This window comes from Rhinatrema bivittatum, chromosome 7 (assembly GCF_901001135.1).
Source record: "Rhinatrema bivittatum chromosome 7, aRhiBiv1.1, whole genome shotgun sequence".
In the NCBI taxonomy this organism is placed as follows: Eukaryota; Metazoa; Chordata; class Amphibia; order Gymnophiona; family Rhinatrematidae; genus Rhinatrema; species Rhinatrema bivittatum.
In genome coordinates, this window is record NC_042621.1 from 188,380,161 (window position 1) to 188,404,674 (window position 24,514).

General features: G+C 41.4%; 1 protein-coding gene across 2 annotated transcripts in view; it reads left to right on the forward strand.

The window, feature by feature from the left end:
- Nucleotides 1-24,514, forward strand: part of ANTXRL (ANTXR like) — a 166,944-nt gene that overhangs the window by 70,257 nt on the left and 72,173 nt on the right. For both annotated transcript variants that reach the window (XM_029609652.1, XM_029609654.1), the window contains exons 12-14: nt 8,315-8,393; nt 12,744-12,839; nt 15,908-15,946. In XM_029609652.1, coding sequence (XP_029465512.1) covers nt 8,315-8,393; nt 12,744-12,839; nt 15,908-15,946 — 214 coding nt within the window. The remainder of the gene's footprint in view (nt 1-8,314; nt 8,394-12,743; nt 12,840-15,907; nt 15,947-24,514) is intronic.

The following is a 24,514-nucleotide window of genomic DNA, read 5'->3' on the forward strand; positions in this document are numbered from 1 at the left end:
GGTATTAGGAATATACATGGAGTCTCACCAGATAGAGCAGCAACATTACTTCTCTCATTCTACTTGTGATTCTTCTCATTATGAACCCAAGGACCACATTAGTTTTTCCAATTGATGTGTCACACTGACTGGCTACCTTGAGGATATCAGAAATGATGAACTCCACAGGTCTCTCTTGTTTGCCGGCTGCTAGTTCCTCACCTCCAAAAAGGCAGTTGTTCCTTGGATTTCTGCATTCCAAATGTATAATGTATGGTATTGTTTTTTAAAGTGTATGTTCCCTCTTGTAACCGAAGCTTTTTTCCTGGGAAAAAAATGCCGGTACTCCTATGCAGGGCTGTTCATAGGGGAGGAGCCACCTCCCAGAGCCTCTCCTCCTAAGGTAGTTCTGCCCCTGAAATAGGCATGAAAGCCATTCATATTAGGGATGTGAATCGTGTGCCTGATCGTTTTAACGATCAGGTTCGTCTGGGAGGGGGGGGGAAATCTGATCGTTAGAGATGTGAATTGGGATCGGTTCCGATTCCAATTCACATCACTAATTTTTTTTAGTGAGGCCCGCGCCGATTTAAAAAAAAAAAAAAAAAAAAAAAAAAAAAAAACCCACTCGACCCTTTAAAATTACCCCCTTAGCCTCCTCCACTCTCCCGACCCCCCCCCCCCCCCCCCCCCCCCCCCAAAACTTTTTACACATACCTGGTGGCCCAGGAGGGCCGCGGGCAGCGATCTCCCATTCCCAGGCCATCAGCTGCGCTAAAAAAATGGCACCGATGGCCCTTTTCCCTTACCATGTGACAGGGCAAAGGTGGCGCCGGCACCATTTTGAATATTGGCAATACGGCCCGAGTGCATGTAAATGTAATCTGAAATTAGATAATAATAAATATATTTTTTTGACCCAGAACAACTGAGACAGTCAAAACAGATAGTCGTGCAGCAGTAAATGGCCATACCTAACTGTCTAGTGCTATAGTAAAAGAAATATACCTCCCTTTTTTCTTCAAAGAATAATTTTGTATTATGTCGTAAATAAAGTATTGGATCTCCCAATTACTTTATGACCTATCTGCAAATATTAGAATGTGTACATTTCCTTTAAAAGTTATTTTTCTTCCTTTTTCAATATATGATGTGATTAATTTTTAAAAAATATATTATGGATATAAGTAGATGTGATGTAACATCATGTTAAATTTCACATTCACTGAGGTAGAGCTTATAAAATCCAGGGTCGGCGCGCGCAAGGCTGCGCAAAATCGGCAGCCTGCGCATGCCGAGCCGCGCAGCCTGCCTCCGTTCCCTCCGAGGCCACTCCGAAATCGGAGCGGCCTCGGAGGGAACTTTCCTTCCACGTCCCCCCACCTTCCCCTATCTAACCCACTTCAAAGCCCAAATCAATGAAACTACCAAAGACTGCTTCTATAAACTGCAAGTTTTAAAAAGGATAAGACCACTCTTCCATACCAAAGACTTCAGAACCATCCTCCAAGCCCTCATTTTCTCTAAATTAGACTACTGCAACTCTACTTTACTTGGCCTCCCTTCCTCATATACAAAACCGCTCCAAATGGTTCAAAACGCAGCAGCCCGTCTACTAACAAACACCAGGAAAAGAGACCACATCTCCCCAGTCCTAAAAGACCTCCACTGGTTACCAATTCATTTCAGAGTCATTTACAAATCCATCACCTTGATATACAAAATCATTCACCAACATACCATAATTGACCTACAAATTCCTCTCTGTTTACACAAATCCACAAGACCGACCAGAGAAGCCTACAGAGGATGCCTCCTTGTTCCACCCACCAAAACCACTAATCACAGCACCTTAAGAGACCGAGCCCTTTCCACAGCAGGCCCACCGTTATGGAACTCCATCCCCCCAGATCTCAGAAATGAGCCATGCCTCCTAACCTTTAGGAAAAGACTCAAGACATGGCTATTCAGGCAAGCCTTCCCGAACTCCACCTAACACGCACCATGAATAAATTCTCTACACAGAAGCCGTATATATTGGACTCCATATATATATTGTACACTTGTATATAATTAACCTCCTCTATCTCTCTTTATTTCCTCCAACACCAGTTCATTAGCCCCTGTTAATTGTAACTGCATCTCTTCATCACGTTTATTATGTTCTTGGTTGTTTTCTTCGCACCCCTGTTTTTATGTAAACCGACATGATGTGAACGATTTCATGAATGCCGGTATAAAAAAACCTTAAATAAATAAATAAATAAATCCGCCCCCTACCTTTGTTGTGCAAGTTACGCCTGCTTGAGGCAGGCGTAACTTGCACGCACTGCCTCGGCATCCCCCGGCACAGGCCGCAATGCCGGGGGACTCGGGACCGCCCTCCCGGCCTGCCCCCGAACCATCGCCATGCCCCCGGACCCACCCCGGACCACCCCCTGACCCCCCCGGACACGCCCCCTCTCGCCCCTTTTATGAAGCCCCGGGACTTACGCACGCCCCGGGGCTTTGCGCGCAGGGCTTTTAAAATCTACTCCTATGCTTGTAATATTGAAAAATTGGATAAATAATTAAAAAAAAAGAAAAAGCCTTTCACGCTCACTTGAGAAATGTAAATGATGTCAGAGTGTTTTTCAAGGGAAATAATTTGTCTGGCATTATTTTCTCCTCCAGATAGTCTCTGAATCCACGCATCATCTCCCTCATTAATTTGAATTTTTTTGGACAAATTTCTTATTTCTCTCTCAGCATATGTTAAATACTTCTGGATTTTTTCTGGCCAGCTTTTTGGATCTAACACTTTGGCCCATTTTATTACATCAGCTTCTTTATTATCAAATAATCTCTTTCAGGATTTCATAAAACACATTTGGACAGATCTTTGGTCAAGTTTCACAAGAAGTTCTAATTCTGAGTCATGCCTGGAGCAGATTCAGTGTCTCAATTTCGCTGTTTGCTTTTTGTATTTATTGCAAAATGATGCCCACGAAGCAGCCAAGACTAAACATATTTTGTTGGGTTGAATTGACTTAAAGGAGGCACAACCATTTTGATGAACATCAGTGCCAATATTTTTATTATTATTATTAATTAAATTTGATATATTGCTTATAGAGAAGTACAACAAAGTGGTGTACAATAAAAAATTACATAAATAAATCCTTAAAAACGAAGGGCCTGATTCATAAGGCATTTTCCCATAGACACAGAATGGGAGAAATGCCTTAGTGAATCGAGCCCAAAGAGAGACATACCAAAGTGTAATATAAAACATAAACAGCAAAAATGAGGATCTTGATAGCATTACAATAAAGTTTATCTGTGAAAAACCTCTTTCACACTCACTTGAGGAAATTGGAATTATGTCAAGAGTATATTTCAATGGAAATCATTTCTATGGAATTATCATCTTCTCCAGATATTCTTGGAATCCACAAATCATCTCCTTTTCATTAAGTCAAAGTGTTTTGGACAAATTTCTTATTTCTGCATCATCATACATTAAATGGTTCTGGATTTTTTCCAGCCAATGTTTTGGATCTAACAATTTGACTGATTTTGGTAGATCAGCTTCTTCATCATCAAGTAGTCTCCTTTCTGTGGAGATTTCAGGTTTTCCAGGTTTTCATAAAATGCATTTGGACAGATTGGAGGGTTCTCTTTTTTTTATATTTTTTATAGAGGGAAATCCCTTGGGATATAAGATAAATGGTGGCAGTGATAGATTTTCAATAATATGGTCCAAGATTTTCTCGTCTTTCCTCAAAAGCTTGAACTGGACTTTTAATCCTGTTGTTGGCCTTGTATAGATCCATATCACGTTATTGCAGATCTAGGCTTAGTTTGGAGAGTTCTTGAAGTGCGTCACACATCCATCCTAAATCTAAAGCAAATTCTACAGATGTAGCCTTCGTTTGCAGTCTTTCATACATGCATCTTTCTTTCTGGTACAGTCCTTCTTAGCTTCATCAGAATGAAACATCAGTGCTTCATTATCTTGCCCTACTGAAGAAACCTATCAAAAACTAAATACTACCCATCAAGTATATATAATTTGTCCAGTTTTCAAAAGTTGAATTTCCAGTGCATTTCCACCAATTGTAATTCTTTACCATCTTTTGACGATGCATGGCACAGCATGTACAGTTTATCAATGAATGATTTGAATCTATTGATTCCTGAAACAGCTTTTAAGGCATCATAGGCTGGAAATTTTAATCTATGGTTAGTGCAGTGTCGTATAATAACTGTTGAAAATGTGTCTTATTGAAAGGTATTAATTCTACCATGAGCCCAAAAAATCACAGCTGTTCTATCACAAGCAACAGAAAATAACTAATCCGACAAGTATTCTTTTGTCATCTCAATAGACTAGAGATGACAAAGCAAAGAGCTTAAAAATTGCTTTTGCTGTTACATCTTTTAATTCAATCAAATTAACAAATACATTTACTGGTGAAGGCTTTCTACAATCCAAAATAAATATTTGGACATATAAATTGAATGTTGATTTTTGACTGAGGGTTGTTGTTTCATCAATTAATACTTTTAGAATTTACAATTTTATGAAACAAGCTGCAGAGTGAAGTATGCAACCCAAGACAACACCATTCCATTTCTGTATATCTATTTCAGCTTCAAAATTATTAGATGTTTGGTTCTTCTTCACTACTTTGTAAGTCAAGGAAAATATTTTGGCAGTTATCTCTTTCTCACGAGAAAGTGATTGCGGACATACATTCTCTAGCACCGCTTTGTTGGCTTTTGCCACTAACCACTAGGCAGCTTTATGAGAAGAACGCTCTTTGTAGTCAAATTATTTTTTCTTTAAGGACATTAACTGCTGCTGTTGTGTTTCCCAAAAATGAGTAATTTCATTATTGGCCCACTCTTGATATTTTCATTCCCATCTTTTTCTCAACTCCAAATGTTCCAGCTTTTTGGCACAGCCTACAACCATTTTTTATTTTGTAGAGATGGCCAATCATATTTTTAGCAGAATCTTTTTATGTTCTAAATTCCAACAGCTACTACAATTATTCCTCAACACAAGAAGATGAAGAAGCTGAAGCAGTTACAACTGATGTCAACTTATGGGTTTCTTCTTCATTATTGGCCGGTTTCCTTTTTTTAACCAGGGGACTTAAAAAAAACAAACAAAAACTTTACGCTTATTATCATTGTATAAGTCATCTCACAGCTCCAGTTCACCCACAGTGACGCAAACCAGAGTAGCACACAGATACAGGAAATAGGAGAACAGTGACGCCAAATCTGAAATACAACATTTTCTGGGAAATTCAGAATCTATTTAGCAAACCTGCCATACCATCCCATAAAGATATTAACTTACCCCTCTGCTGAGTAACATACTGTGACATTTGCTCCCGAGTTATTTTCCATCAGTGGGATGGGGTTTTGATCTTTAAGATTCTTCCCTGTGCCATAACCTCACCTTTTTGGGAAAGGCTTGTGTGAGATATAAAACTTCCCTTGAGCAAGCTCAGTCTTTAGCGGAAGGAAGGAGAGGAGCTCTGGAGGATCTTGTCCTCATTCCTGGGGTTCAGTAACTTGAAGGAGGGTTATTGCATTTTGAGAAGATTTTTTGGTGAAAGACTGAACAGTCCAGAAGGAAGGGCCTCCCCACTGTATCCCAAAAGACTGCATCAAAGGATCTTTTTGTCCAAGCTACCTGTTAACAGCAGGGATGAGAAGAATTTTGTGGTTGAAGAAGAAAATCAAGAGACTTGAGGAGACTTCAGAGAATGTGGATTACATGTAGAGATTTTTGACTAGTTGGGACCTGTTTAAGATATTTGTTGTGCTTGGGGATTTTTTTCCATCTTGGCTGGCTTATGTTGGAGCGGCATTCTAGCTATCCTACCCTCACTGGGGAGGATAATTTTGCTATGGATGAAGGTGCAAGAGAAGGGCGAGTGGTAAGAAGATCTAAAATGGACAAAAAACCCATCGCACTAATATATTTTATGTTATTTTTTATCTTGGTGATTTTATCCTGGATACTTCTATTTAAGTTACAGTAAATTGGTTATTTTGCACACCACCCTGGACTTTGGTTTTTCTTTCTTTTGCCTAGGGCATTGACTGAATGGATGGACACTAGTTTGATTTTTGCTTTTCGCCTATTTTATTCATTCTGGCTTCCTTGCTCTTTTATTGGACCCTTTTGTACACAGTGGAAATCTACCAACTGGAGTGTGAGCCTTTGACTACCGTAGTGACTGCCTGTGTCAGGGGTCCAGGAAAATAGCTTCCTCCCCATCTGGAATGCCAGGGACCTGGACCCGTAGCCCCTCTGATGCTAACCACACAAATGGGGGACCTGCTACAATAATTATAGCTAACTAACAACTATAATGGCACAGAACTCAAAAAGCAGCAACCATACCTATGAAAGGCATCATTGCAAATAGTACCCTGGGCCCTAGAACACCACCATACTGCCTATTGGAAAACCAAAATAAGCTAGACAGCTATGGATCTCCTCTCTACACAGAAACCTCACCTCCATCACATACTCAAAACAAAAACTGACCCTCATCAAATATAGAATACGTAACCAAATTAGAAAAGAAATGTGCAGACAAAAGCTGAACTGGAGCCCTCAAGAAGCCAGACTCTGCATATAGTGCAATACTGGAGAAACAAAACCAGAAGTAAATTTCTTCCTGTGCCATGCAAAATACTAAAATATCACAGATGCTGCACATTCACATTCCAAAAGTTGATATTAGAATCACATAACTAAATAAGTGTTTTTTCGACTTTCACACTTTGGACATTTTTGGGCCCTAACATAACATACCATACACACTTCCCCACCCCCAGAAAAAAAAAAAAATCCCTGGGAACAACAGTGACTGGCAATCTCAGCATAAGACCTCTCCCAAACACACACACACACACACACACACACACACACACACACACACGAAGAAGAGGAACTCAGCATCCCCAGGATAAAACCTCTACCCCTTCCAGCAATGACAGATGCTCTTCTCTTCCCCATGACCCTGACCTCTGTCTCTCCTCCCAGCAGGCAGGTACAATCTTCTCTCTTTACCCACAGCTCGATGTCCCCAATATAAAACGTCTACCCCCACGCACACAAAGCAATGAGATCGCCAGGGGTTCACAACCCCAACATAACCTCTCCCCACACCCAGTAACAATGCTCGACAGCCTTACTGTAACACCTCTCACTCTGCCCCCGATGCCTCCCAGCAAGCAGGCAGAATCCCCTCTTTCTTTACCCAGGGTCCACCAGTCCCCTATGGGGGTGATACTGGGCCCTGGGGAAAGAGAGGGGATTCAGCTTTCATTCTAGGAGTTGAGGGGGGAATGGAGGATGCTGGGCACTGAAGCCCATCCCCAGCTCCTCTCCTTGCCCTCCAGGAGTTACAGGCTACAGGCAGTTTTCCTATCCTGGGGGAGGGGGGGGGAGGCCGAGCAGTGCAGGGAGAGAGGGGGGGGGAGCTGCCATGATCAACAGAAGCTTCTTCCTGCAGATCCTCCTCAAGCTTCTGGCTTCTTCCACTGGCAGCTGGTGGGCTGTGTCTGGCTCCTCCTCCTTTGCGGAGGAAGAGATGAGGGGGCTGCTGTGATTGGCGGGGCCTTTTCCTCCAGCAGGACTCCAGAGACTGGCAGGCTGAGCCTTTCTTCTAGTGCAGTGGGGGGGGGGGGTGTGTGTGGGGGGGGAGGACGGGCATTTGAATGATGCAAGGGGAGGGGTGGGAGAGACTACAATCAGTACAGGCAGCTGGACATGCCCATGTTTTTCTCCCCACATATAGGGCATTTGAGCTTGTGCCTGAAAAGGTTTCTGGTATGTACTACCAGCACATATCACCCAAAATAAAGCCCTGATTAAAACCTTGCCTTTTGCCTTTGGTCTGTTGTTCTCTCCTTGTAGTGTGAATCATTGGATCCTCGGCACATTTAAGTGGGCTTGTATTGGAATTCCCTAAAATCTGTGAGAAAAAATATAACAGATTGTCCCAGTGGATCTCAGGAAAACCTCTTGTTTTTTTATTGAACTTGAAGGTGGCTGAAATCCACCTGATTTGTGAGTAGTTCACACATCCCTGCTCTCACCTCACACTCACTGGCAGAATGTCATCTTCGTATGAGGACAGACATCCTCCTAGCCACCTCATACGCCTCTGGAGACCTCAGTGGTATCACCCTCTTAATATCAGAGTTGCTCACTTTCTAACTAGCAGGTAGAGAGGCATGTAATTACTGAATTCTAGAGGAATGTTAAAGGATGTGAAGTTGGTAGTAAAGATTTTTTTTATATGTACGTTTTACTTAGGGTGGTGTTTCTGCAAGTCAGCATGAACAAGGGACTGACATTCATCTCAAGTTCCGTCAGTATTACAAGCACCAACTGCGTAAGTATGTTGTAGTCAGTATTACAGGTATACATCATGTCAGGATTACCTGTATATTTTGTGCAACAATATATTCAGTGGTTCTTCTACGTGCATTATTTCTCAACATTAGTGCAATGTGTAAGTACTGTATATCTCAGTACTGTAGGTGCACAATGAGCCTGAATCACTAAGCTTTTTCCCCATGGATACAGACTGGGAGGAAGTCCTTGGATGGTTACTTTTAAACAACTGCACGGGCGCACATGTGCACTTGTTTGTTGATTCATGCCCAGAGACGTAGCCATTTTATAACATAAATGCGTAAATGGGTGCATGGTATAAAATAGGTTGAATGCACACACATGTGTGTGTAATTTTAAGTAGGCGCGATCCTATGTGCGCGAATGCCACTTCTACCGCTTAAGTGGGGGGAGTTTTGTAGACACGCATGCCGACACAGTTACCAGTTTTCCCAATTCATTCCCAGTTCACCCAGGCAAGGGATAGGGCTTCCAGACCCCCCTAGTTTAATCCCCTTCCTTTTACCCTGTTAACCCTGATCTTTAATACCCCGTCATCTCGTTACTTTTTTTTTTGTTTTCTGACTTGCACGCCATCCATAGCAAAAGTAAGATACACGACAGGGGACCCCGACGTATGCTTGTGCGCGTAAGTATGTACACGCTAGTTTCATTGTGAAATCCAGGAATGCCCATGCCCCACCCAGACCAAGCCCACATCCTGCCCCTCTTTCAGGAAATTGTATTTGTGCCCACAGCGGCAAGTACGAGCGTAGGCGGGCGCCTTTTAAATTATGCTCAGCACGCACCAGCCTGACCGGTGCATGTATCTCCTGGTTTTGGCGTGCACAGGGCTTTTAAAATTCACCTTTATGTGAATCAGGCCCATTGTGTTGTTTAGGTATCTCTCACTATTACAAGCAAAGTTTATACCTCGGTATCATAAGCACACTGGGACGGTAACTTTCAACCCGGTGCACAGGCACACATGTGCACGCGTTCATCAGCCTGCACCCAGGGACACTGATATTTTATAACTTGCACGTGTATATGCGCTCATGTGTGCCAAATGTTATGTGGGTGCCTGAAAATGCCACTTCTATCGCATAAATCGGGGGATTTTAAAAGGGGCTACGCCGTCGCCATTTCCAGTTTTACCAGTTCGCCCAGTTAAGAGATAGGTCTTCCAACCCCCCTAGCTGAGTAGTCTTCGCTCTCCCTCATTATCCCTGACCTTTAAAACCCCACTGATCTGCCCATTTATCTTTATTTTCTAACTGACATGGTTCCATAGCAAAAGTAAAGTTACATGGTATGGAGTATTGGCGAGCGCCAGAGTGGGTAAATATTTATGCACACATCTCTGCTTCACACCCTGAAATGCATATCCCTGCCCAGACCACACCTGTGCTCCTCCCCTTTTTGAAAACTTCCAAGATATGTGCACTGTGGCATTTATGTGCGTATCCAGGCGGCTTTTAAAACACGTTAAGGTGAATTTTAAAAGCCCAATGTGCACATTAATTAGGGGATAAGTGTAAGTACTGTACATAACAATACTAAGGGTATTCAGTGTGACTGTAGGTATAGCTCAGTCTACTTATCTGTAGAACAAGCTTAGAAGTATTTGCCTACAGATAAGCAACATAAAATTGTGTTGTTTTAACCTGTTTATTGATGAATAATATAGTGGAGATAACTTTCTGAATGTTTATAACAACAAACTACTGCATGGAAGCTTCTAAAAGGAAGGATCAACCTTCAAATATATGTTCTGTCCTCCAATCTGAACTTAGCATTAAGGAGGCCTTGCTGATGTCTAAAGCTTTAGTCATCCTAGCAAGGACTGGAATCTTTTCAGTAGGGTTGTCTGATATACACACTAGGGAAGGGTGTTCAGGCAGTCCTAGCTGTATTCTAAGTTTGAATAGGTTTCAGATTCACATCAAGACTTGTGTGTGAGGTTCATAGCACATAAACACATACAATATGCTAAATCCATGGTCCGTGCCTGTTGTAAGAATGCAGAGAGCAAACATTCACACACTAGGGTGTATCACATCATATGCCATGAAATAACATGTAGCAAAGAAAAAAAAATCCACTGTGTAACTGTAGACCAAAACTTGATACCTATTCATAATTTTCACAATCAGAAATGAATTAGGAACATTCCTGGACACCAAATGCTTGATAAATGGCGATAGCATAATTGATTCCACCATAGATTCCTTGTAGAGGGAATGAGAAGCTCAGTGACTAACACTTTGCTACTTATCACATATTTGGATAAAGAATATCCACTCCATTGAGGATGCTTTTGTGCTTTAAATGACCCTGTTTTAAGTGTCGGAATCCTGACACTTAAAATAGGGTCAGGAGTAAGCTGGGGCTTATATGGTACTCACCCCATTCTAGCCCACACAGTCTGCAAATAAATATTTTGTGTGCAATCCATAGGTTGACTGTTATTTAGTGGTATGAAACAGGAATCCATGTGTATCTGCTTCATTCCTGCACTGGACCCAATAACCATATGTCAGTCAGCATTACAAGCACACTACATAAATATCTGTGCGTAATCAAAATGCTATTTGTCATTTTATTTAATTGAACTGAAATTATCATGCCAGGACATTTTCACTGATGTCTCTACTTCTATAAAATTGATATGCAATGCATATTCTTAGCCATGCTCTAGCTTGCCTAGATGCTATGTATTATCATGTATTAAATTATTTCTTTGTCCTTTCACAGAAATTCTCTGTTTCTTTTTCTGCCACTTCCTTTTTTCTGAGTGATAATATGCCGGCCTCCTCGGCTCTTGTCCTCATCTGATTCTCTCAGTTTCTTTACAGTAAGTTTCCTTATTTTATTCTTCCTGTGTAGGTCTTCAAACTCTTTTCTATGGTTCTTTACCTTCTCTTTCATTTATATGATATTCTTTTTTTTTTGTTTTTAGAACACACTTTACCATGATGCTTTAGATATTTGGTCCTTGCTGTAATGTCATGAAACACAATCCATGTGTGGAGTTTGTGGCTGCTACAATATGTCACTGATTCGTTTTTTATAATGGCACCATCATTAACACATATGTTGCATTCCATGGCCTAATTCAGTGGTTCCCAAGCCTGTCAGGTTTACAGGATATGCACAATGACTATGCACAAGATACATTTGTATGCACTACTTCCATAGCACGCACATTTTCGTTTCATGCATATTCATTGTAGATATCCTGAAAACCCGACTGACTGGGGTCCCTCCAGGACAGGTTTGTGAATCTCTGGCCCAAGTGAAGTTTGTTTTTCCTTAGTCTTGGTTTCAATGAAGAAATGTTTACATTATTTAAGATCACCATCATCTTGGGCACTAGTTGATCAAGATCTAATCTGAAAGTTTCCTCAGAGTCTGCATTGCTCTATCACCCCAAGTTCTTTTCACCCAAATGGAATTAGAACATTTTTATAGAGGCACTGCTGCTATTTACCATGTTCATTTCTTTGTAGAGAAATATGAAAGAGTGCTGCTGTTTGACATCTTTTCCCTAGCAATAATTTGGTTATGAAATTTTTGAGAAAAAGATTGGAATTTTAAAAAATTCCATTGCATACCATTTTTATATCCCAGAAAACCAGCTTTCCTCAGCCTCTTCCAAGTGGTTAGTGTGAAAGCCAAGGCACCTCTGTTCCCAAGCATCGTTCTGCAGTGTACTGCAGCTGGCAGACATGTGTTCAGCGTTCATGAGCATGCTAATGACTGGGAGCATTCTAGTAAAATGTGCTCCTCTTGTTTGGGCAGAAGATGTGGCCCGGTGGTTAGAGCAATGACCTGAGAACCACGGAGAGGAGACTTCTAAGTCCTTCTTTCTCCCACTAACATTCCTTGTGACTTTGGGAAAGTCACTTCATCTCCCCATGCCTTAGGTACCCACTTAAACTGTAAGCTCTTTGGGGCAAGGACTTAGCAAACCTGAATTACTAATAATACCTTAAGCATTACTTGGAGAGACTGCCTATAAATGCACATTATTATTTCACCTCAGAAGACACAGAGGTCTGGATTTAGCAGGAAGTTTCTGCTGCTTTATACCCAGTGTAAGAACTCTTATTAAATCACAGTCACAGTACTAAAGAATTTGCTATGTCTCGTTTGTGAGTTTAAAGTACTGCATCTGTGCTAATCTGAGTATGGAATGTGCATTTTCTCCTAATATGGATTAACCGGGTCTGGCTCAATTGTTTTTAAAACTTTCCTTTTCTTGTGCTCTTACTGTTGAGATCATACATTCTCATTTGAAAGGTAACTGTGGATTTTTTTTTTTTTTTTTTTTTACTGTTTCCAGCCCACAGGAATTATCCTTTTCATTGCACTTTTGGTGCTGTTTCTTTTATTAGCCCTGGCTCTTCTGTGGTGGTTTTGGCCACTTTGCTGCACTGTGGTAAGTTTTGTTAGGTGGTTTTATTCATTTTGCTTTATACATTTTTAACTTCAGCGATAACTATAGGCCTGATTTACTAAGGGACTGTTTTTTCCATTATAAGGATAATTTTAAAAGTCATTTCTGCAGGTAAAACAGAGCTTTACCTGTGGAAAGGGGATTTCAGGAATTGCCCTTTCCATGTGCAGGTAAATGTACGCGTGCAGTGATAATACAAGTGCAACTTACCCCACATTAGGGGAGGGGGCATTCTTAGAGCCAGGATTGGGGAGGGGCTTGCACTTGTGCACAGGGAGGATAACTTTCAAACAACTCCGCACAGCTGCATATACACACATAAAGGGCCATGCAGAGATCTACGCTAGTATTTTATTACTCACACATATCAGATACATGCATGTTATAAAATATGCATATGTCTATACTGCAACATATGCGCATGTATATGCTTACTTGTGAATGCATACAGTGCATTGAAAGTGAGTATTTCAATGAATTGAACATGCATACATTTCCTTTCTATTTAAAAAATGCATGCGCGTATATTTTATGCACAAAAAAACAGTAGGACTTGCTCACGTAAAAACCTGCGTTAAGTTGATATATTTTAAAACATGCACGCGTAATTGAAATTACCAGTTTTCCAGTTCCTCTACCAGTTCTTCCACTCCTTCTCCACATCATCGAGACCCTCCTGGTAATAGTAACTTACATGCATAATTGTTTGCCCCGACCCAAAATGCCCCTAGACTGCCCCGGTTTTTGTGCGTCTGTGTGTGCATGAAACATAAAATACACACATACTCTTGATGTTTTTAAAATAGCGATTGCGTGAGTACATACAACTTATACATGTATATACTAATTATTATGCAGGTAATTTTCAAAAGGATTAATACACTTAAAACTGGGTTTTACACGTGTAAATGTAGTTTATGCATATAAGCGGACTTTTGAAAATTGCTAGTGTATACCATTGAATTGTCAATAGATTCTTCACATGTAAGTGCACTTTAAGCTCATAAATGAGTTTTTGAAAATTGCTGTCATAGGCCTATATTTAGTAAATGTTTTCCCCATTCTGTGTCTATGGCAGTGGTTCCCAACCCTGTCCTGGGGACCCCCCAGGCCAGTCGGGTTTCAGGATATTCACAATGAATATTCATGAGAGAAAAGTTTCTCTTATGCATATTCATTGTGGATATCCTGAAAACCCGACTGACTGGGGGGTCCCCAGGACAGGTTTGGGAACTACTGGTCTATGGGAAAAATGCTTAGTAAATGACCCCCATAGTATGTTACGTTTACGCATGTAACTCCTTTGAAAATTATCTCCTAACAGGTGAATTTTCAAAAGAGTTATGCAGTAAATGTAATTTACTATTGTAGCAATTTTCAAAAGCCATTTACCTGTGTAAAGTCCGCTTACTGCTAGTAAAATCCAATGACAATTCAATAGCGTATAATGTAGCAATTTTCAAAAGCCCACTTTCATGGATAAGGTGCATTTATATGTGTAAAACCCTGTTTTAAGCATGTAAATGCTTTTGAAATTCAGGTCCACAGTGCATAGCTTTTTGAAAATTCACCCCGTTATTTTGAATTTCAAAAGTATGCATGTAATTTTTCTCAGGTTGTAAATGTATGCAACTAATTTTCCGAGGTAATTTTAAAATAGAAAGTACACATGTAATTTCACATTGAAAATCAGTGTAAAGTCTGGTGGTAAAATATACTCAGAGACTTTGCACCAGTATGGGCAGTTAGAAAATTTTCCTTCAGGTGACTATGTGGGAGAAAAACTAATTAATCAAGCCCTATATATTCAGCAGTGACCAAGGGAAAAGCTACAGTCCTGCATCAGTATCCTAGCAGCAAACTGCCTGCTGTGGCAAAGATGAGTGATTAACCCAGCAGTGCAGATAACTGATTGTATTAAATGACATTTATATCTTACTTAGATCATTATGGTCCTCTACAACAATCATTTGGCCTTACATCCTGTAGATCTTCTGATGGGAAAATAATTCTCCAAAGTTCTTCCAATAATGATTGAAGTTGATTAAGCACCATTTCAAAGACATCACCTATAATCTGCTAACTTTTCTCATTGACATGGCTGGCACAGCTCCTATGTTTTTAGATGCAGAAAGAAAGGAATAACTAATTTAAAAAAAAAATTCTGGAAGTGTGATTATTTTGAAGATTATTAGGACAGATAACTTCTTCTACCTTCTGTGCTTTTTGTTCTTCACACTGAGAGATTCAGCCGTTGCTTTTCACTGTGCAAAAAGAAAGGAACAAATAGGGAAATAGGATCTCCTTAAGCTTAAGGTCCAGCTTTAATACTTTGTCTGAATGTGGTGGGAGTAGGAGCAGAATGGTGAGACCGCACCTTGAGTACTATGTACAGTTCTGGTCACCGCATCTCTAAAAAGATATAGGTACACTGAAGAAGGTACAGAGAAGGACGACCAAAATGATAAAGGGGATGGAACAGCTCCCCTATGAGGAAAGGCTGAAGAGGTTAGGGCTGTTCAGCTTGGAGAAGAGATGGCTGAGGGGGATATGATAGAGGTGTTTAAAATCATGAGAGGTCTAGAACGGGTAGATGTAAATATGTTATTTACACTTTCGGATAATAGAAGGACTAGGGGGCACTCCATGAAGTTAGCATGGGGCACATTTAAAACTAATCAGAGAAAATTCTTTTTCACTCATCGCACAATTAAGCTCTGGAATTTGTTGCCAGAGGATGTGATTAGTGCAGTTAGCGTAGCTGGGTTTAAAAGAGGTTTGGATAAGTTCTTGGAGGAGAAGTCAATTAATTGCTATTAATCAAGTTGACTTAGGGAATGGCCTCTGCTACTACTGACATCAGCAGCATGGGATCTTCTTAGTGTTTGGGTACTTGCCAGGCTCTTGTAGCCTGGTTTGGCCATTGTTGGAAACAGGATGCTGGGCTTGATGGACCCTTGGTCTGACCCAGTATGGAAATTTCTTTTGTTCTTATGTTAGATAACATGAATAAAAGATTTGTAATATATTTTATGTTGTAAACGTTCTAGGTCATCAAGGAACCACCACCACCTCCACCACCAGAACCAGTAAGTAAATGTTTTTATTGGTTTTTATTGCACTCTAGTATATAATCCAGATAATGTATTTTTGGTCATTTCAAAGAAATGGTATGAACTTACTGGGAAGATGGGCTGACTCTAGAGGTACAGGAAGTGTAAGATAAAGGGAGAGACACAAAGAAGAAAGTAATTTAAGAATTCATTGCCTGGGGACAATATATTGTTATTTACTACACCTGAAAGAGTTGTTTCAGGGCCAAAAGGGTACTTGGTTTTCTTTGAACTGGGGCCCACTCACGCAGAAGCTAGCACCCTGCTTGTGAGGCCACAGACTGGCTTCTCCTGAGGTACCCTCAGATCATGGTTAGCCTGGGACACAGCCCCGCCTCTCCACCCCCTTCCCCCCAAACAAAATCCAGATTGATCCTCAGAGGTTGTAAAAGGGGCTGCTGGGAAAGGCCCAGTGTTCTGGCAGCATAAAGGTTGAGGGCTGCATGGTGGAACGGGAAGGTGAAGTTCCAATGCTACAGGCTACGTCTGGACTTTGAAATGAGATACCAGTGAAGCAACCTGCATCATGACTAACATTCACAGGAGTGAATTTTCAAAGGAGTTACATGCATACAAGTGGCATATATCATAGCAATTATCAAAAGCCCATTTACACGTGTAAATCCCAAGTTTGCATGCATAAATCCTTTTGAAAGTTACCTCTATGTGGAGTAATATGCTGCTGTACCGGAATCAGCACCACTTGTTAAAAAAAAAATCTGATGTCTTGCAAATAAAGCCATTGCATTCAAGTATGGGGGGGAACTGTGTTTGTGTCTGGGGGCAGCCCTAACCTGATGTATTGTTAAAGAGTCCTTTTAACTTCTGCACATACTATATTTCTCAGTAATGACTTAGACTTACAGCTAGAGGGTTCTTGCACTCTCTCTCCCTGCTTGTCCACATGCCCATGGTCATTAGGAGTCATTTGGGATTTATTATGCAGCCTTATGGTTGTCAGGAGTGTAATATTCTGTATGGGCTAGAGATAAATCATGTATTAGGTAACAATTATTTTTTACAAGTTTTCTTATACACAAGGACCTACGTACTAAGTAGCTTTAATGGTAATGCGCCCATTGAAATAGATTTCATGTGTGAATTAGGAAATGCCAATGTACAAAGGCCCTTATTGCCAGGGTAGTAGACAGAATATGGCCACTTCAAAAATAATGTAATTGTTCATTTCTAATAGAGCTGTGTGCTTATGCAATTGTCATGGCAGCCAGTGACCTCATTAGTACTTGCTATGGTATTTGTGAAGCTGTGTTAAATTTAGCTGTACCTTCAAACCTGTAGTTAACTGATAACAGGGTGATCGTGCTAGCAGTTAAGAGGAGTAGCCTAGTAATTAGAGCAGCGGGGCTGCAAACCAGGGTTCAAATCCCACCGCTGCTCCTTGCGACCTTGGGCAAGTCACTTTACCTTCCATTGCTTCAGGTATAAACTTAGATTGTGAGCCCTCTGGGGAAAAGGAAATACCTCCAGTACCTGAACGTAATCCATGTTGAAGTGCCAAAAAAGATGAATATAAATTAAATAAGTATAGAGAGGCAGTGTCATGGTCCTCACCTGCAAAAGCAATTCCCCCTCACTCACACTCCCCTGATCATCCCATAGAGACTCCCATCTCCATGCCCTCTCAATGTAAGACCACCTGCCAGGCGAGATCCCCCTTTCCAATCCCTCCTTATGGCCGTATCCCTGTCCCAGGCTCCCTACCTCCTTCTGGGCCAGAAGGGAGTATCGCCCTCCTCTCCCCTGCCAGCAAGAGGCTGCTGACATACCAGATACAGCGATGATCTCCAAATGGTGCTGTCTGGTGCTACTCTAGGCCATGAAGGGGCTGTGGGTCAAAGTGATGTCATTCTGGATTTGACTCTGTAGACTACAAGGTGCACACATTTCTTAATCTATAGCAAGGCCAGGCAGTGGCAACTGGAGATCATTGCTTGAGCTGGTAGGAGGTAGGCTGTCAACCTCCTTCTGGTGGGATTGGGGGGGGGGGGAGCCTCTGAAGGAAATATTTCCTTCAGGAGTGGGGATATGAAAATGGGGCTTCTGAAGGTATCAGCTACTTGTGGGCGGTGATTGGAAAGGGAGAGAAGGAGATGGGGACATTGTCTGTCTATAGCAGGTTGTCTTGGAGGTATTCCCATGAGCTAACCAAATCATTCAGTTTTGGGTCAATGAGTCTGGGGGAATATTAATTCCACAATTTATATGCAGAGCACATCACTCACTTTAACGCAGCCCTTCAAAGCATGCACATTTTGCATCTAATTATCTTGCTAATTATCTCAGTAATTAGCATATAATTAGCAATGTACTACATGAGTTAAAGCTGGCAGGTTATGCACATTGACCTGACAGTTTTAATGTAGGTTGGTATATAGGACCCCACTCTGGGCTCTTATTTCAAAAGAATGTGTCTATAAATACCAAGTAGAAAAACACCTTTTGAAAGTGAAGTTCAATAATGCACACTTTCAATATTGTTATTCTTTCCAAATAGCTGTGCAGCTCATGTTCTTCCTCTTTATCTTCTAATTCTTTTGTTCATGGTTGGTTTGGGTTTGTTTGTTTTTTAATAGAAGATGATAGTTCTGAGTCTTTTTCTCTTCCCCACCTTTTCTTTAAATGAGATTAGTCATTACATATCTCCATATATTTTACCTGCAGTTGAAAATATCAGATTCATGGCATCTTTCAAGTCTCTGTGAGCATTCTGCTGTGACTCACTAAGACATTGAGGTTACTATGAATGTAGTGTCAGGTACTTCCTTGTCCCAGTACTGTACTTTCTTCACTGTACAATGTGCAGGGAATCCTGGATTACATTTCATCCCCGTTCCAGATAAAGCATAGGATCCTATGTTTAAAGCTGTAATCCTTACCGCAAAGGAAAAAAGCAGCATATTGCTCTTATATAGCTTTATCTATACTTATCATCTAAGGGAGCCGATATTCAAAAGATTTAGGCACCTAACTTAAGGAGCCAGGCACCTAGATCTGCCTAAATGAAAATCCACCCTCACCCACTAAGTACCTAAATTTAAGCGTCTAAAAAGTGAGTGGATTGGGGAAAGCAATTTAGGAACCTAGCACTGATTTTCAGCCCTAGGCTCCTAACGTGGATGCCTAAATGTAGGCAAAAAATGCAGGCCAAAATTTAGGAGCCTCAGTTTCAGGCACCTAAAATTAGGGAAATTTCAACTGAAAACTTAGGCATCTATCAGGTGCCCAGCTCTCATTGAATATCAGCCTCCTAGGAAATTTAGCTAATAAGAAAAATGAATTGCAAAGAACTATATAGGATCATAAAACTGCATGCAGAAACAGAGGTCTATATGCAGATGATTTGGCCAGCTAAGTTTGGGACTTAGCTGGGCAAACTGCAATTATTGAAATTTCTGCTGCATTATCAGTTCCAACTTATATGGTTAAGTTGTTATCTGGATAAAAACTTAGCCAGATAAGTCAGAGATGTTCTAGGGGCGTTTTGGGGCAGGGCTGACTTAGCCAGATAACTCTAATATTCAGAGTTATTTGAATAAGTCATCCAGATAAGTCTGGGCAAGCCGTGAGGCAGTTCTAATGTTATCTAGATAAAGTTATCTTTTAGATCAGTGGTTCTCAACAGGTGTGTCAGGACACACTGGTATGTTATAAGGTCCTGGGAGGTATGTCACAGGGTCAGCAGAAGGCTGTTGTCTCTGCATTAGCCCGAGTGGGAGTTGGTTGACTTCTCCTTTATTGGGCCTGTCAGGAGATTACCCTCACTTCCTTCTCCGATTTCTAGCCCAGTGAGAGACTGTTTCCTCCTTCACCCAAATCAAAGCAAGATATTGCCAACTTCTGCTCTTCTGGGCCCAATGGGCACCAACTTTATATTCCCCGCTGGGCCTGGAAGTGATGCTGAGAATGCTGGTCAGGAAGAGGTGGAAGAGAGAGTGTGGGGGCTGCTGAGCAGGAAGAGATGGGAAATAGGGGGTCAGAAATAGCTGAGCAGGGAGGGGGAGAGGAGAGAGAGGAGGAAGGAGGCAGGGAGAGTCACAGGGAGAGAGAGGGAGCACAGGAAAGAAGTTGCAGGTTGGGGGATCATGAATACTGGGCAGGGTTGTGAGTGTGAGAGGATGATTGAAAAGGAGTAATTGGGAAAACTGAGGAATGATGGGGAAAGGAGGAATGATGGGGTGCAAGAGCCACAATATGTCAGTTTTGGGAATGTGCATTTCATGCTTAGACCTCACTTTGAATACTGTGTGCAATTTTGGTTGCTGCATCTCAAGAAAGATATAGTTGCACTGGAGAAAGTACAGAGAAGGGCAACCAAAATGATAAAGGGCATGGAATGGCTCCCTTATGAGGAAAGGCTGAAGAGGTTAGGGCTGTTCAGCTTGGAGAAGAGACGGCTGAGGGGGGGATATGATATTGGTCTACAACATCATAAAGGACTTGAATGGGTAAATGTAAAACAATTATTTATTTTTTCAGATAATACAAGGACTAGGGGGCACTCCATGAAGTTGGCAAGTAGCACATTTACAATGAATTGAGGAAAGTTCTTTTTCACTCAATGCACAATTAAGCTCTAGAATTCGTTGCCAGAGGATGTTCTTAAGGCAGCTAGTGTAGATGGATTTAAAAAAGGTTTGGATAAGTTCCTGGAGAAATCCATAAACTGCTATTAATTAATAGGAAATAGCCATTGCTTGTTGCTGGCATTAGTAGCATGGGATTTATTTAATGTTTGGGTACTTGACAGATTATTGTGATTTGGATCGGCTGCTGTTGGAAACAGGATGCTGGGTTTGATGAACCCTTGGTCTGACCCAGTATGGCATATCTTGTATTATGTTCTATCTTGCGGTTTGCTTAGTGTAGGAAGACAATGTATTTCTGTTTCTAATTCTCCAGGTTGCACTGCATGCAGAGTGGCTTTTTAGGGTTTTCATTCCAGTTTTTGTCTCCTCATTTATAATGTGTGATCTTTTATTCTGTATTTGGTAGAGATGTGCTTCGGGTAAAAATTTTATGTCGGGCTTCGTTTCAGGGCCCCCCGGGGGAATTTCGTTTTTCCTGAGGTTCGCGGTTTTTTTTTTTCGGGGACCCCAATTTTCGGATTAGTGCGCGATATCGGGAGTTGGCGCACACTAACTTCTGTTAGCGCGCGCTAACTCAAAAATGAATTTTTTTCCGAAATTTTAGAAAAAATGAAATCGTTTTTCGGTTCTCCCAAACCATTTTGAATTAGGCAATTTTGTTGACATTGCCTAATTCGGGAAAAACAATTGCACATCCCTAGTATTTGGTGAAGGTCGGCTCAGTGTATGAAATGGATTGAGGTATTTTACAAGCATATAGGCATTTGTATCAGTCTTATTTGTTGTGTTTTCTCAATAGGACATACATTAGTGGTGTACCGCTGTTTTTTCATATGTGGAGCTTTTGCTGTTTGAGTTCTTGGAGTTAATGCTGCTATGGTATGACAGGTTTGCTTCACATGTGCTTTTTCAGGTTTTGTATTTTACAGTGCGCCTGGTAATATATATATGTAATGACTAATCTCATTTCTTTAAATGAGATTAGTCATTACATATCTTCATATATTTTACCTGCAGTTGAAAATATCAGATTCATGTCATCTTTCAAGTCTCTGTGAGCATTCTGCTGTGACTCACTAAGACATTGAGGCTACTATCAATGTAGTGTCAGGTACTTCCTTGTCCCAGTACTGTACTCTCTTCACTGTACAATGTGCAGGGAATCCTGGATTACGTTTCATCCCCACTCCAGATAAAGCATAGGATCCTATGTTTAAAGCTGTAATCCTTACCGCAAAGGAAAAAAGCAAATTGTCCATCCAGTCTGCCCAGCAAGATTTTTTAGGGTAATAAATGTCGCTCTGTGCAGGTTACTCCCATGTTGCTATTAAGGATAGCAGCTGCCGCTCCGTGCAGGTTATTCCCAAGGCTCATGTTAAGGGTAGTAACATTAACAATCAAACCAAACAACTGACACACCCATAACAAAATTTCTGCTAGCAACATTTTTACCGGGTGAGCAGCACTCTTGCTAATTCAGAAAATGCTGTTTAAATGTGCTTTACCCTTGGACTTCGCTGTCGAAGGAGTCCTACACTTTTTCCCTACTGTCTGCATATGGTTATCCTAGATTGTAAAAGTCAGGGCCCAGTATTGGGTATCATCTGAATCCAATTTCCCTATTTTCACCCTGGCCATCGAAGCAGAGAGCAATATTGCAGTTGCATCACAATCATGGAAGCTGTTGGTTAAGGGTAGTAATCCCCATGCCTTTTGTTAGGGGTAATAGCTGCCGCTCCATGCAGTTTACTCCCATGCACTCTTTTCTTCATTTCCAGCTCTAACCTTTAGAGATCCACAATGTTTATCCCATGCCTTTTCAAATTTGTTTACTGTTTTCGTCTTCACAACCTCTTCTGGAAGGGCATTCCAGGGTCCAGAAAGAAATGTTTCCTGAGTTGCCCCTCCTGGAGTTTCATTTCATGACCCCGAGTTCTACAATTTGCTTTCCAATGGAAAAGATTCGAGGATCATGCATCATTAATACCTTTCAGATACCTGAAGGTCTGTATCATATATCACTTGTACTTCCTCTCTTCCAGGATATACATATTTAGATCCTTCAGCCTCTCCTCATAAGTCTTGTAATACACACCACACACCATTTTGGTCACCCTTCTCTGGACTGCCTCTGTCCTGAATCCATATTTTTTGAGATACAGTCTCCAGAAGTGAACACAGAATTCCAGATGAGGTCTCACCAAGGACCTGTACAAGGGCAATATGACCTCCTTTTTCCTTACTGGTTATTACTCTCTCTATGCAGCACGGCATTTTTCTGGCTTTAGCTATAGCCTTGTCATATTGCTTCGCTGCCTTCAGATCACCAGACACCATGACCCCAAAGTCCCTCTCTCAGATTTCACCCCCATCACATACAGCTCTTTTGGATTACTGCCCCCAGATGCATAGCTCTGCACTTCTTGGCATTGAATCCCAGTTGCCAAGCCTTCGACCACTCTTCAAGCTTCCTTAAATCACTTTTCATTCTCTCTCCTCCTTCAGACATATCCACTCTAGAGCAGATCTTAGTATCATCTTAAAATAGACAAACATTTCCTTCTATCCCTTCCACAATTGAAAAGAACAGGTCCCAAAACTGATCCTTATTGCGCTCCATTTAACACTGCTCTTTCTTCAGAGTAGGTTCCATTTACCATTACACATTGTCTCCTATCAATCAACCAATTTGTAATCCACTCCACCACCTTGGCGCCAACTCCCAAGCTTCTGATTTTATTCATGAGCCTCCTATTCAGGACTGTGTCATAAGCTCTGCTGAAATCTAAGTAAATCACATTGAGTGCTTGTCCTTGATCCAATTCTCTGGTCACCCAATCAAAAAATCAATTAGATTTGTCTGTCAGGACCTTCCCCTGGTGAATCCATGATTCCTTGGGTCCAGCAGTTAACCATTTTGTAGATAGTTCACCATCCTTTCCTTCAGCAGAATCTCCAACTCCCTCTCTACTACCACTCTTGTGAAGCGGGACCACCACCGCTCTTCTCCAATTATGTTGCATCATTCCAGTTTCTAGGGATCTATTGAATAGGTCTTTCAGCAGACCCGCCAACACATCTCTGAGCTCTTGGAATGTATCTCATTTGACGCCATGGTCTTGTCCACGTTCAGTTTTCCTAGCTCTTCCCATATATTTTTTTCTGTAAATGGACTTTCGTCTACCCCACCCCGATCTACTGTCTTCTCAATTAGCAATGGTCCTTCTCTAGGATCTTCTTTAGTGAACACTGAACTGAAGATTTGTTTAGTATTTCTGCCATTTCTTCATCTCTTTCCACTCATTTCTCCTTGTCACCTTTCAATTTCATTATAACCCTTCGGTCCAGACCAATAATGCAATAATGCCACTTACAATGGTCCTTGACAGCAAACAGGTATTGTTGTTTATATTGGGGTCAGTATTCAAAATTGACTAGTTAAGTAATTTACCTGGTTAGTACCTATCCGGCTAAGTTACAAAGTATATTCAGCGGCACAGCTATGCTGCTGAATATGCGTGTATAACTGAGTGCTTAGCCTTATAAGTCTAACTAGCTAAGTTTAGATCTGCTCTATGGCACATCGGGCTTAGCCTGCAACTTATGTGGCTAAGTCCGAATATCGTCAGTTAGCCGCATAAGTTGTATGGCTAATTCACTCTACCCAAATCTGCCCACTACTTGTCTACTTTTTGCATGGTTACCTTTTTATCCATATAAGCGACTTAGGCCTGGATACACTATTCTTGCAGAGAATAAGTGAATCGCGCGGTACCAGGGGGGGGGGCAAAGCAGGGGGCAGGCCTGCGAAAGCCTGCAGCCATCGCACCACTGCAGTGCGCTGGCTGCTGGCTTTCGCACCAAATAGGGTCCTTACCTTTCGCCGCCAGTGATGTCTTCGCAGTGTCGGCCCCAGAGCCGCCCTGACTCCTCCTCT